At 37.2% G+C, this 14284-nt stretch overlaps 1 protein-coding gene and 2 long non-coding RNA genes across 4 annotated transcripts; 2 read left to right on the forward strand and 1 right to left on the reverse strand.

Moving 5' to 3' along the window:
• Positions 1 to 704: 704 nt before the first annotated feature.
• Positions 705 to 2754, forward strand: LOC121811094. The gene is made up of 5 exons (XR_006052507.1): positions 705 to 820; positions 1022 to 1080; positions 1344 to 1388; positions 2300 to 2393; positions 2517 to 2754. It is a non-coding gene; the product is annotated as an uncharacterized LOC121811094 (long non-coding RNA).
• Positions 2755 to 3044: 290 nt separating this feature from the next.
• LOC121741660 (protein FAR1-RELATED SEQUENCE 3-like) lies at positions 3045 to 8568 on the reverse strand. Of its 2 annotated transcripts, XM_042134513.1 has the most exons (7): positions 8420 to 8568; positions 8074 to 8178; positions 5671 to 7986; positions 5458 to 5547; positions 4750 to 4896; positions 3896 to 4012; positions 3045 to 3462 (listed from the first exon to the last, which is right to left on the reverse strand). In XM_042134513.1, exons 3-7 carry the CDS (start codon positions 7879 to 7881, stop codon positions 3418 to 3420), a joined length of 2610 nt encoding a protein of 869 aa, XP_041990447.1. In that variant the 5' UTR covers positions 7882 to 7986; positions 8074 to 8178; positions 8420 to 8568; the 3' UTR covers positions 3045 to 3417. The 2 variants fall into 2 exon arrangements, with proteins under 2 accessions (XP_041990447.1, XP_041990448.1); XM_042134514.1 differs by lacking the exon at positions 3896 to 4012.
• Positions 8569 to 11557: 2989 nt separating this feature from the next.
• Positions 11558 to 12807, forward strand: LOC121811106. The gene is made up of 2 exons (XR_006052509.1): positions 11558 to 12052; positions 12735 to 12807. It is a non-coding gene; the product is annotated as an uncharacterized LOC121811106 (long non-coding RNA).
• Positions 12808 to 14284: the final 1477 nt, after the last annotated feature.

The following is a 14284-nucleotide window of genomic DNA, read 5'->3' on the forward strand; positions in this document are numbered from 1 at the left end:
CCGTCGCCGGAACAGGTTCTCCCCAAACCGTGGCTCCGGCGCAAAGTAATCCTCATACAACCGAGCTTGGGCAGCGAGGTGGTCCCGGGGTATTATAGTTCGACGATGGATGGGTCGAGGTACCGCCTGCACCAAGGCCGCTTATTCCTCCCTCTCCGCTGATTCCCGCACACGTGCATGAATCAGACGCATCATGTGTTCATAATGCACACCACTACCACTACCACTACCACTACCAACCATTCCGGATATATAAAAGAAATGTAGAGAGAGAATCTTGTTAAAACAAGTGGTGCGAATGAAATGCAGTTCAACGAGCCGTATATATAGAAATTAAAAAATGCAATAAACGTGAATTCCGCGCGGACGTCCGTGGAAGTCAACGCAATGGCGGACGTCCGCACGCCCGTCGCGACGGAATTCCGCGTAACGTCGCGGAACTGCGGTGTCCTCGGCGGAATTCCGTATCCGTGCATATCATGCACAATGGCAGACGTCCGCCTCGGAATTCCGACACACCGATCGGAATTTCGCCGGGACGGACGCCATTGCTGATGCTTTAATCTCCTCAATATTTTGACATTCAAATTTTTTTTCCAATTCAACTATACATAGAATATATTAATATACCAACTTTGATTAAAAAAGTATAATACGTGTATATACGAAATAAATTCATAATTCTCAAATTTTAATTAAATAATAGAACTAGTATATTTAAAAAATTATACGTATTTTGATCCGCCGCCACCAAATTCCACTCTACAATCCTAACCCTCTCGCAGATTCGTCATCTTTCTGTGTTGCTTCCACTGATAAGGTAATTCCATTTTCTAGATTATTTGGCCGGCTATTTTCGATTTAAATGTTGTCGAATGGATTAACGAAATGTTTTAGTTTATTTACGCAATTCTCGATTCAGTTCGCTCAGCTAAAACTTCGTCGTTCTATCCATCGATTTCTATTTTACTATTATACTCCATTATTGTTTTGTGATTTGAACCCTAGACATTTTTTGCAGTGAAAATGCCCTCTGTCCGACCAACATTGACTCCTGAGATCGCCAACAATGTCACCAAGGTCAGACTAATTCTTATTTTGAATTTGTTTCTCTCAATTGCTAAACCCTAATTTTATGCTAAATTGGAATTTGAAAACATCAAAATCAACATCTGCTGCTGTTTTTTAATATAAATGAAGCAACGATGAACATGGAATAAGTTTGATAATTTTAGGACCCCTTTCATGTTGCAGCTTTATCAAACTATAATAACTATATACAAGTTCACTTATGGTTATTTTTATGCTACTTCTGCACCTTATTATGGACCTTGTATATGCAGCTTTATCGTGAATGCCTACGGCGAGCTCATTCTTTTGAGCCTCAGGTATTTTGTACTCTGTGCTTAGGGTGACAATGGAATTTTATTTTGCATGCATTGAAGAGTATACATGATTGTTTCATGCGTTGAATCCTTTGTTTTTGCGTTGTTTTGAATTCTGAGTGTTTTGGATCAAAGGACTTCCTCATTGGGAGAGCAAGTCTTCCCTCTTATTCTTTGGCCGGAGCATAACTTTTTTACAAATAAGTAAATTAGCTTGTAGCTCTCGAGCCAGAACAGTTGATAATTAATACCCTACTTCTTGCCACATCCACATTTGCCTTATGACTGGGCGCACTTCATGAAGGGTTTGCGAATCAGCTTGGATTAGGTTATAAGTATAACGTAGTATAGCCTAGAGCCTCTTTAATCTTAGTGTTTCTAGAGAGAGCTGCTGTGCCTTTAGGATCAAAAGTTTGACTGATTCTGTAATGCTTAGTTTATTTCTGAGCGTTCAAAAATAGAGGACTCGTCCCTTATTCCTGCAGCAAAGCAGCTAGTCCAAAGCTCATAATGGAACAACAAAGGATGAACCATGAATTGTGTTTACTGTGAAACTACTGTACTTTAAGAAGAAAGAAAGGCTCCCAAGTATCCATTTGGTTTATTTTGATTACTCCAACAGATCTAGACTTCTAGTGGATTGTCACTTGTAGTCCTTGGTATTCAGTCTTGACCATGGTGAAAATCTGCCTGAATTGGGTGGAAATATGGTGGGTGTAGTTGTACTGAGAAAATGTAAAAATATCTCTATCAGGATTACAAACTGAATAAACCAAAGTAAAAAGCTGCCATATGGTTAATTTGAAGCTGACTGACGCTATTACTTCAAAGTTCATTACTATTTGGGCTATGATTGACCTCCCTGAGAAGTGTTTCTTTCAACTAATCCGTTTCATCTAACTATTCGATTGCAGCAGAACAGAGACTTTTAATTACTTTGGTGCAATCGCAGTTCAGGCATCATAAGGATGAGACCAACCCAGATAAGATTCAAAAGTATAAGGACGAGTGAGTTCCATTTTCTCTCTCTCTCTCTCTCTGGACTACATTCAAATTAATATCAACTTACCTTGCGAGACTCACTACATTAACTTGCTTGAGACTGTTTTGATAAGATTTGCTATGCAACAGTGCGGTAAGAGGAGTGATCGATCATATGATATTCGAAGCCCACCAAACGCAAAGCACTGATGAAAGCTGAATGCCAGTATGTTCTTAAGTTGCTATTAGCTTTCGTTCCTTTATGGTGAGTTGTGGGGAATATTTTCTTCAAAGTAGGGTAAATTTGATGCTGCCTTTGTCCATAGCATCACATTGATAGGATAATGTATGCAAAACCATAATTCGTGTTTAAAATTTGATTGACTTTATCAATCGAATATTGTTTTTTGGTTACAAGATCTGTACAAGATCTGTATTTTATTTTATCAAAGCAACGCAATTTTAGTAATTACTTGCACCAGTTATGTTGCTATACTAAACTTGCTGATGCAAATATGCAACAATATATTTGGCAACAATGAATGATATAGTAGTACAAAGAAGATCAGAGGTTGAGCGAATCAAAATATTTTCCATTTTACTATTCGTTTATATTTTGAATATTTTTGTTGTATACAATCCGAATTTCAAACAAGCTTTTTTAGGCTAAACTCGAGCTTGGGTATGCAAAAATTTTCTTATTCCATAAACATAACCTGGGTACAAAGTTACACTGGAAAATCCCATTTTACATCAATAGCTTGCTAGCTCTACAAAACCATCTAAATAAATGTACAAAGAGTCATCATCTATGCGTCATACAATCTGGGACATAACTATCAAACAAAAATGAGATAAAATAAACACTCTGCTCTACTGAAAGAAAGATCACATTTACAAGCAGGATATACCAAACAAGATTATATTGGAACTAAACTACCCACAAGATGAGAGCATCCGGGGTGAAGTCAGAGAAAGGAATGTTCAGAGAAGAACCTAAGATGAGTCGCACCTAAACTTTCATGTGTGAATGCGTGGCACCAGAAGACACCTACTTCCGTTGTCTTTTTGTTAGATTATCTTGCTTGGGCTCAATCTGCAATGATATTAACACATCAGCCAGATAAAGGTCGCTGTTAAAAGGCGAGACTGGTACAATCAGCTGCAAAGAAAATATGAGAATCACTGGATGAAAGCAATACGACATCTACAGCAGTTTGAGAATTTAACAAGGGAAATATAGGTAGTCTGCAGATGTTGCACATTGTCAGTACAATAAGTAGTTTTGTGACAAACCGTGATATTTGCAACTTATGATATTATTAAAAGCTCGGATGCTAAGTTATTCCCCATCTAAAGGTTAGGGACGAATTTGCCATCTTTACCAACAGATTCTTGTTAGACTAACTTCTACCAAGTAACATAAGAGGAACTAATGTCAAATAAAACTGATAACTTCTTTGATTAGGTAATCATAAGATTTTACAAGAAAAAATCATGTTTTTCCAGCATATGTCAATAATCCTTACTGTGCTTGAAAGCTGTTCTCGAATATAGGCCATTGATCTCAGCATGGCACCTAAAGTATCCTTAGAAACCTGAAACTTCACTTCTGATTCTCCCGAGGTTGTCTCTGTGTCTTGAAGCTGAACATAAGAGCAGATCATATGAAGAGAATGATTATGGCTTAGAACACATCAGAAGGTAAGTGTCATAGCCATCTGATGTTTGATGGAAGAAAATAGTTATTAACACTTCATCATTGATGATTACCTAAACCTACAAGAGACCGAGAGATTCTTGGCAGAAATCGAAGAAATGCGATGTCCACATGAAGTTTACAAGAACCCAGTCAGTCACACATGGCAATACGAATAAGTTAAAAAGGGCTTAACATTATTGCCTGACAGACATTTACGTGAGATCCAAACTCTAATGAAATGCTAATAAAGGGTACGTCCAGTCCAGAAATAACATATGGGTATGCAAATGAACAATTAGCAAAGTTTCTCCTTAGGGTGGTCCGTGGGATAACTGCAACTACATGTTACTAAGCAGGTGATTGCCTCTCGGATACTACTTCCTCTTTTATTGCACCAATTTTGAAAAGATGATACTTTTGCAGTATACTTTACCCTTCCTGTGAATCCAGATTAGTAAAGCGACACTTATAATCACCATCAAAGTTATTGCATAGATTAACTTAAGTATCTCAAAAATACAGTTAGGGCCTAGACACACAATTCCCCTTTGTCCATTCAGGATTAATTTCTGTAGTTGTTGGAGGATGATCTTTAACATGTATAACTGGAATCATGCAAAAGATAAGGGTGTCCATACAATTATTTCATCCAATTCAGTATCAAAATTGAGAGTCACAAACCTTTAAATTGATGACAGCAACCTTATTGGCAGTTGAAAGCTGTTCGCTGATGTAGGCCATGGACCTTAACGTGGGCTCCAAAGTCACCCTTGATAGTGTGAACTTTACCTCTGATTCTCTTGCTGGAGTCTTGGCGTAGTCTTGTAACTGCAGAAGCAGAAAAAAAAACATGTAAATTAGAAACAGCAGGCATAAATTCAACTTCTTCATTAAAGTTGATATCATAGAAGTGGCAAGTATTGAAAGCCATCTAGACAAAAATTAAAAACAATTATTCAAAGCCATGAAGAAAACTAAAATCGCCTGACACTTGTAACAGAAATATCAGTATCATATGAGCTTTTTGAGCTGTAGATTAGTTCCGGTCCTTCCTGAACAAAGGAGACTCAGGGAAATGACATTAATATGGGGTCACATTATTTTTCAAAAGAAATCTATCACCACATAATAGTAACAAATAAAAAGGGAGTAACTTGCTTTTGGCGGATGCACACATTCTCTTTTTGTCTTTTACATTCCTCTTGTTTAAGATTAGCTGTTATATGACTGTTTGAGATTCAAGGTAATATATTTCTGTAACTCTCCTTTGGAGCAACAAATTGGGTTTCAGAAAGACTGGAATTGGAAAAGTAATTAATGGAAGGAAAAAGAAGCTACAGGTGGTACACCAATAATTCTGGAATAAAGTCATCATACTGGAGCACATACCTTCAGGTTAATTACAGCTACCTTATTAGCTGGAGTTGAGTTCTTGTTCTCCATTACCCAGGTCATTGACTTAAGACAAGGAAGAATCATCTGTATCCCAATGTAAAAAAAGAGATTTAAGTGATTAACAACTTTCTAAAAGATAATCTATTTCTATAGTTCCCTTGTAATCTCTCCAAAAAAAAAACAAAAACAAAAACAAAAGGGGAATACCATGTTTTCGGAGTGACCACCATCACGGTTAAGAGAAGCTGGTGCCATGCGTGGGACACTCAGATCTGAATGAGTAGGCACACCAGTATCATTAAGATTAAAGTGTCGAAAAATATCATCTTGGCGTGACCAAAGTAGAGGGGTCATTTCAAGGTTTGCTGTCGATGTTCTACAATCATCATTAGTAACTCCACCAACCTGCGAGCTAGAAGGTGCAGCTTTTGCTACATTTTTTTTAACACCAGCAACCTTTATCCCTCCTTCTCTAAGACTAAGAAGTGATGCTCTGTATGTCTCTAGCGATATTGCCCCTTCTTCAGCGAATCTAATTGCTTCCTTGCATAAATTATTATATCTTGTCATCAGAGATCCCTGCAGATCACATTGTTCATCGGCTACAATGATGCTTTTAGCATTTCTGGTCCACCGCTTTAAGATGTAGTGAGATGGTAAAGTAAGTACATTTGTTACAGTAAATACTGTTAACACGTGTCTGCACAGGATGCCGGAATACTCAAACATCTTACAGCTACAATTAGCTTTCATTTCCACAATATTCAGTTTGACGAAATAGACTTTCGTGACATCCTCAAATTTAGCAACCCTGAATGTACTACTATTCCCATCTCCATCAATTCTATTTGCAGTATATACAAATGTCTCTACTAATTCCTCTTGAAATTTCAAGAATATTCTCTTTGTATACATGCTAGCAGCCTCATTTTCCATTGGGGAAGGTGTCTTCAGCACTGGAGTGGTGCATACTGTATCAAAATCAGCTTCTACTTCCCTCTCAAATGAGTTCTCTAAAGCTCTTTCATATTGTCTAAAGAACATTGGCAAAGTAGTTTGCTGATTCACATAGCCATCAAAAAAGGAGCTCTGAAATCCAGGACTGGGGGAAATGGCAGCAAAGAAGGAGTTTCGACAATAAACAGGCACCCATTGCTTGCGAGAATTATATATAGACTGAAGCCAATCATTTCTATTCAGATCATACTTATCAAGTATTGATAGCCAAAAAGACTCAAATTCCTCAATGGTCTCTGTCATGTTGATGCAGTTATAGAGCTCCACCTGAAAGTTAGGATGAGCATGACATACATGAGCCATTCTATCATGGCCTTCTCTTAGCACGTCCCATTTGTTTATACAATGGCGAGTTTCAGGAAAAACCTGTGTAACTGCAGCCTGTGCGGCTCTGTCCATACCTGTGGTCAGGGAGACAGGCGCATGATCATTCATGGCAGCCAGAAACGTTTTAAATAGCCACATAAATGTAGCTTCAGATTCATCAAAAAGTAGCGCACAACCAAATAAAATAGTTTGACCATGATGGTTCAACCCTGTAAATGGAGCAAATGGTACTCTAAATTGATTCATCCTGTACGTTGTATCCAGAACAACTGCATCTCCAAAATGACTGTAAGCTCTCCTTGACCTAGAGTCTGCCCAGAATGCATTAGCCATGCGATTCTCTTCATCAAGTTGTATAGCATAGTAAAATCCATGATTCTCTGCCTGCATCTTCTTAAAATAATCAAGGAGATTTTGAGCATCCCTACCCAATGTTCTTCTTTGGTTGCAATGCTCAAGTGTAAGGCCCAGTGCTCCAATACTTTTCACTGGATGATTTAATCCGGAAGCAGATATATTCTTCGCTACATAGTTAATATCTGAAGAATTGCCATTTCCATCCACGGAAACATACATGACGCCACTAGGAACTATGTCTACACCATGGAAAGTTTTGGCCGCACTGTTTGTGGTAGCAGCAAAATGTCTTCTAGGTTTAAGGCACCGCAACTTACTACGACTAACAAATGCGTGGCTATGATCTTTCACAAATTTTGACACAATCCATATGTTTTCACCCCTTTGTTCAACTCTGAGCATTGCCCCACAGCTCTCACCAGCACTTTTCTTTAATCCATTCCTGGAACACAAAAACTCCGTGGAGGTTGAACGGTCATAGGAAACTCGAGCATTAAACCCCAGAGTTCTTGCATAGTCTTCGTAAAACATCTTTGCTGCATTTTCAGAATCGAATTCCATCCCAACATACGGTTCAGAAAAAATACCATCCTCAACCAGCAAGTGCCCAGAAGCATCCATGTCACCACTAATATTAGAATCAGCATCCCCATCATATGACAGCTCCCCATGATGGCCCATATTCACCTCTTTGGTACCTACCAATTCAGCATCCATACACTTTATCCTACTTGCACATTAATCAACTCCCACAGAAAACCAAAAGTACCGGCATTTCTTCTCAACTTCATGTGCCAAATTTGCATGAATTTCGGCAGTCCACTACATGCAAAGTAAAAAAGGTAAAGCCGTAATTACACTTCACAAACACAATATAACGAACCGCAGATATTCGGAAAGCACACAAACCGTATCCAGCTAAACGTGCATTCAACTTTTAATCACTCAAAGTCATCATTGATCCTTCCATCCCACCATAGTGGTATATTGAAACTTCAAACAGCATATCAACTTCTGCATCACATACACATATAAAAACATACTTAGATGGCTAGGACCTTTCCTATAACTTTATCACTGAATCTCCTATACAAATAAATTATTTACAAGGATAATACTAAGCGTTCACAAGCACTTGAAAATTGTGATATACACACTAACCAACTAACGAGACAAGTAATTAAGCAATCATATTGGGGGAAATGATTTTCATAACGTAAAAGATGCTGAATATATGAGATATTACAACAAATACCTTTGATCAAAGCCAAATACGCAGATAAGCAAGAATATCTCTCACGATCCGACATAAATTAGGCGCAATTGAAATTTTATGTGTCAAGGTGATACGACGGAGCACCGGCGACGTTGATTGAAGGGAGCGGCGAAAAGAGGGAGGGAGAGAGTGAGTGGGTGTCGCGTGTATACCGATTGATTTTCGTGGGCGCGGCCTTTCTAGCCGTTGATTTTGATCAGCGGCTGAGATTACGTTGAAGAAAGTCCACAATTTGCCTGACTTGCGTACGTGGCGTGGGGTTGTAGTGTGTACAACTGTACATCATTTGCCTGACTTGTTTTTATTATTTTTAATTTTTAAATTGATTCACTTTATACTCCTTAGTATAATATATAAAATACTTTTTTATATAAATTCTATTTCATTAATAAGTACAGTTTTCATTTTTAGGTAAGAAATAAAAACCCTACTCATTTTGTTCAGGATAAATATCTTATTTTGACTCTGCACGAGTTTTAAAAAAATTAAAATAAATTTACCTAAAAATAAAAACCCTACTCATTTTGTTCAGGATAAATATCTTACTTTGACTCTGCACGAATTTAAAAGAAATTAAAATAAATTTAATGGAACATGAATCCTAATTCAATATATTATTTATATAATAAAATATGAGTAAAATTAGTTGTTGAAATGTGAGTTTTATTTCATGTGAGGAGCCAAGAATAAAAACCAAGGGAGCAAAAATTAAAAATTAGAAAGGTTTAATGAAAAATTAGGTGCTAGATTAGCCACTAGTCCATTTTTTTTGGCAAATAGTAAAAGTAAAAAACAAATATTTTGTTGCCTCAAAGTGATAGTATGAGATACTATTTAATGACATATGGAAGGAAGAAATATACATTTCCATTTATGTAATGTTGTAAAACGTTGACGTGAATTTGGAAACTTTAGAGGATCAGTATTTAATGTCGAATTTCTGATAATTGTACATAAAAAAAAGTTGCCTATGTAACATCTATACAAGTATAAAAGGCGAGTTTTGGGGGTATTTATGGAAATACCATTTTAGTTAAAAATTAATACGATCAAAAATAAAAATGGCTGATTAAACATATGATTAAATGTAAAACGTGTGATTAGGAGAATTCTAATAGTAACTAATAATGTGTTTCTTTAATAAATGGAAGACAATGACCATTTGAATTAAATTTAATTCAATAAAACCTAATAATATGAGTAGTGGTTGAACTTCTACATGCATTTGGTTCAGATTCACAAAGTTTTCATTCAGAACGGTTAAAATTTTCTATGCCATTTTATTACCCCATCCGTCCTGCTTAAGATGACACGTTTTCCTTTTTAATTTGTCCCAATTAAGATGGCACATTTCCTTTTTTGGAAACTTTATCTCTCCAATTAATACACCCAACAACTTTTTTTCACTCCTATTAAAATATTCATCTTTCTTTCTATCTCTATTTTAATACTTTCACACACCTTTCATCTCTCCAATTAAACACTTTAACCAATAACTCCTAAAACTCCGTGCCGGCCAAGGAATGTGTCATCTTAGCTAGGACGGAGGGTGTCACGACCGCCCATTAGGGTTAATAAATACGGGCGATCGTGATTAAAAGAATTAAGTAGAAGACGAAAGGAATTAGGGTTTCAACACAAGTTGGACCAACAGCTAATATCCAAATAAATAACCAAGAGTTTAATATTATCCAACCAGGAATTCAGAATATCCATTACCCCAACAATTAAAGTTGTCGGCCCAAATAAATCATAATTTAAGACACGTCACAGCGGAAACGACCAAGAGAAAGAGTGACGTCATGTGTGAAGACACAACGACACTCAAGGTTCAAAGACATCAATAACATATTTAATTCACTTGCTCAACACCAACACGTCCTCGTCGCCGCTCAACCTGCACATAGGGAAAACACATGCAGGGCTGAGTACTATAAGAATACTCAATGGGCTCATGCCGAAAACATTTTGATAAAAGTTATGTCATCCATACCATAGTGAACTCGAGTTTTACATTTAGAAAAGAAATATCATCGAGTATCACAAAAACAGTTTCATAGCCTGGCCAGGCAAAACAATCTCCCCACTTTCTCAACAACCAATCAATCATATCCTCTTTCCATAGTGCGACGAAAGTGTGGCCACACTATTCGCCCACGAGACCGGCCGACTAGCAAGGACGGCTCACGATCCCACATGTGTACACAGCCTGATAGGGTTTGCGGCCCTACTCAGACCCGAATTCGTTTAACATAGCCCTATAGCCTAATGGAGCGCACTCACAAACTAGGCATCAGGCAACAATCTCAACATAGCCCTATAGCCTAATGGAGCGAACTCACAAGCTAGGCATCAGACGCAATCTCATCATCAAAACAAACATGGCATGACATAACAATTTAAACCACCCTTATTACACCATAATCATACTTTTGAAAATCGTAAAAGAGTTTAGTAAAAGAAAGCCCACCTCGAGTGCTTAATTTGAAATTACATTCTTTCCCTTGCGATCACGATTCCCTTGCCATGATTCACCTTTAACAATTAATATAATAGATAAATCAACACACTGTTTCAAATAAATAAATGGAAATGCATGCATCCTAGGCAAAGTCTTTTATCTCGATTTAACTCGGTTTTCGATTATTCGGCAGCCGCTTGCACCCATAAATCCTCCGTTGGCTCCTCATATTTTCCACCACGATGTCAAATAAATCCCCAAAAATTATTTAAGCGCATGATTAAATTATCACAACTATTTCCCTTCGCAGTTATATTTATTTCAAGACTTGGGATATAATTATTCATTCGTTGAAATATTCCGAAATTAATTAAATAATTCGCCACTATTAATTATCGGCCCAATGATTTATTTAAAAGCCTCAAAGTTTAATTATTTTCTCCAACTTATATCCCCAATTTAATTAAGAAGCCCCAACAATTTAAATTGAAGCCCAACTAACCCAATCTTACCATTTAAATTAAAGAGGCCTAAACAATTTAAATGGAGCCCAAAAAATTTAAATGATTCACTCAAGTCAATTAATGAGGCCCAAATGTTTTTTTTTTAATTAATATTACCCAAGCCCAACTCTTCTCCATCCTCTCCCACATCTTTCTCCCTCTTTCCCACTCTCTCTCTTCGACCAAAACTAGGATCTCCACATTCCGTAGCCTTCACCAACAAATCCGGCTCCGTTTTCCTCCAATTCGCGGCCTTGAATTCATCTGAAAACTGCTTGGGTTTCGACTGGGGTGGGGCTGGAGCTGCTGTTCGTCCTCAGCGTTCAACCCCCGCCGCCGTCATCGTCCTCAGCATCGCCGATTTCTGCTGCCGTCGCCGCATGCGACTCGCCGCTGGGAGACGCTGCTGTCGCCAACGTGAGCCGCGACGCCCCTCCGCTGCTCCTGCACAGTCACCGCCGCCGTCGGCACTCTGCTCCCCTGAACCGCCGCCGCTGCTGCTCGTCGCCGGGATCCGCCGCCGTCGCTGCCGGGGACGCGACGCCACCGCTGCCAGCAGCAGCTCTCGGTCAGTCTCCGCCACCCGTCGCCCCAAGTTACCCCGAAACAGACCCGACGCCTCCAACCCTAACCCGATTCGCCCCGCAAGTAAGGTTCTTAGTTTGGTTTCGTAAATTCCAGTTTGATCCTTTAAAAGGTTGCTCTTTGGTTTATTTTACTTCGAGTTTCAAGTTTCGACTGAACAACCAAGCGATATGCAAGGGGATTTGAGATAGAGGGGAAGGTTTATACCTTCACTGAACAGGTCGGCTCAGGCAAAAAAAAAATCAAAGTTGTTGGTTTCTTCTCCCTGAATCTGGATTCTTGGTTTCTGTAAAAAAAAGTATGAACTTTCCGTATCAATGTACATTCTTCTTGAGGAATAGGATGATAGTTTTCCTTTGTTACCTTAGTGGATGAGAAATCAAATTTGCAAGGATTTGGAAAGAATGGTTCTTGAGTCTCTGTTGTCTCGGTCCTATTCAAAAATTTCCATGAGTTCGACGAGTTGATTTAGCAGCAAAAACGTGTACAGAGATGGAGTTGCAAGTTTACCTTGAGTAGGAATTTGAAGAGAAATCTTGTGTTGCTGCAGAGGTGGGAGGAAGAATGGTGCAGCAACTATTATAGAGGGGTAGAAGATTTGATTAAGAGGTTGGAGAGATTTGGGGTGAGATTCATGAGAGAGAGGCGGTTGCAAATCGTGTATTGAGGGGGGTTTTGATTTTTATTTTATTTTTTTTTCTCTTCTTTTTGATTTACTTGAATTTATTTGGAATTTTATTTGTAGATTACGGAGGATGAATATCTTTTCACGGAGCAGGAAAAATCTGCGTAAAATCTTTAATTAAGATTTGAATTAAGGATATTTTATTTTAATTAGTTTAGTTTACTTCGCAGCTCATTGTATTTTATTTTAACTTGTGCAATCCATAATTTATTTATCACGGACTGAACCTTTATATTATTTGTCCAATTATTCGATCCAATACGCAAATTGAGTTCAATAAATATATTCCTCACGGAAAGGAATTATTTAAATTCGCGTAATATTTTATTTCACAACTTCTAGTCCAACAACAATTAATTCACCAATTAATTTACCGACAATTAATTCACGGACTTCGCAAAATTAATAGCATTAAAACCAGTAATTTAGGGTTCACAAATTAGGGTTCAAAAAGTGGGGCGTTACAGAGGGAGTACTACTTTAATTTATAATAAATTAAATTAGAATCACTAAGAGTCAATAAAGAAGAATATAAAAGGAATTAGAATGCCAAAAGCTACTAAATTATCTATAAATACCAATTCTTTTAATTAAAATTGTAATGACCGTGGTGGAAAAAAAGTGCGGTGATTCTCATGTGTTGCTGCCTCAGACATGCTATCGTCGTCATGAACTAAAGGTTTCACAGCGACAATCCAGCAAATGCGTTGTTGGAGGAAGAAAGAAAATAAACATTACTCCTGAGAAGATTGAGAAGTTACCGAAAATAACATAAGAAGCATGGAGGAGTTGCTGGAAATTGCAGGCGGTGAAATGTGGAGAAGAAAATGGAGGAGGAGATTATTTTTAGCTCAATTTATTTAATTTACATTTTTGTAATTTATTTTTGTTCAATTATTTGATGTTAGGAAATTACTTATCGGGGCCTTTGGAGTTTAGCTGTTTTATGATTTTGGGTTTCTTTATCTTATTTGCTCAATATTTAATTTTTTAATTTGGCAATATTTATTAAATTCTATTTATAATAAATTGGTTTGACACAATCTATCCCTATAATTATGGATTAATTAGATTAAATATCATGTTATTTGAGTGTTTAATAGATATAAATCATTTATAATCTATCCCTATAACTATGGAATTCAAATATGGACGGAGTATTAGGATTTAATCTCAAAATATAAAATCGTATTCATGAATTCATTTAAAAATTAGAAATAATTGTAGAATTACTTCAGTTGAGTTAGTTGATTTTTTGGTACAATATTATTAACAAAAATTGTGTACTAATTTAAAATGCTAAAATAAAAAATAAGCATGTGTTTAACAATAAATTAATTGAAGATGTACAATGCAAAATAAAATAAATTATCTCAATACATTACATTAATCTAGCTTTTAAAAAGAATGCGTAGTCAGAAGTTTTGAATGGTGATAATATTTTAAAAATCAGATCAGCTAGTGTGTGAACCGGCGAATAGAGGATTAAAAATCGGACCAGTGTGTGAAAAATAGATGCCTCTACCCAGTGGCGGATCCAGGATCCGGAAATGGAGGGAGCGGAATATATAGTATTAGCTTGGTTTAGTGCGGACATGGCTATTTTTTTT

Source organism: Salvia splendens, chromosome 7, assembly GCF_004379255.2.
Source record: "Salvia splendens isolate huo1 chromosome 7, SspV2, whole genome shotgun sequence".
In the NCBI taxonomy this organism is placed as follows: domain Eukaryota; kingdom Viridiplantae; phylum Streptophyta; class Magnoliopsida; order Lamiales; family Lamiaceae; genus Salvia; species Salvia splendens.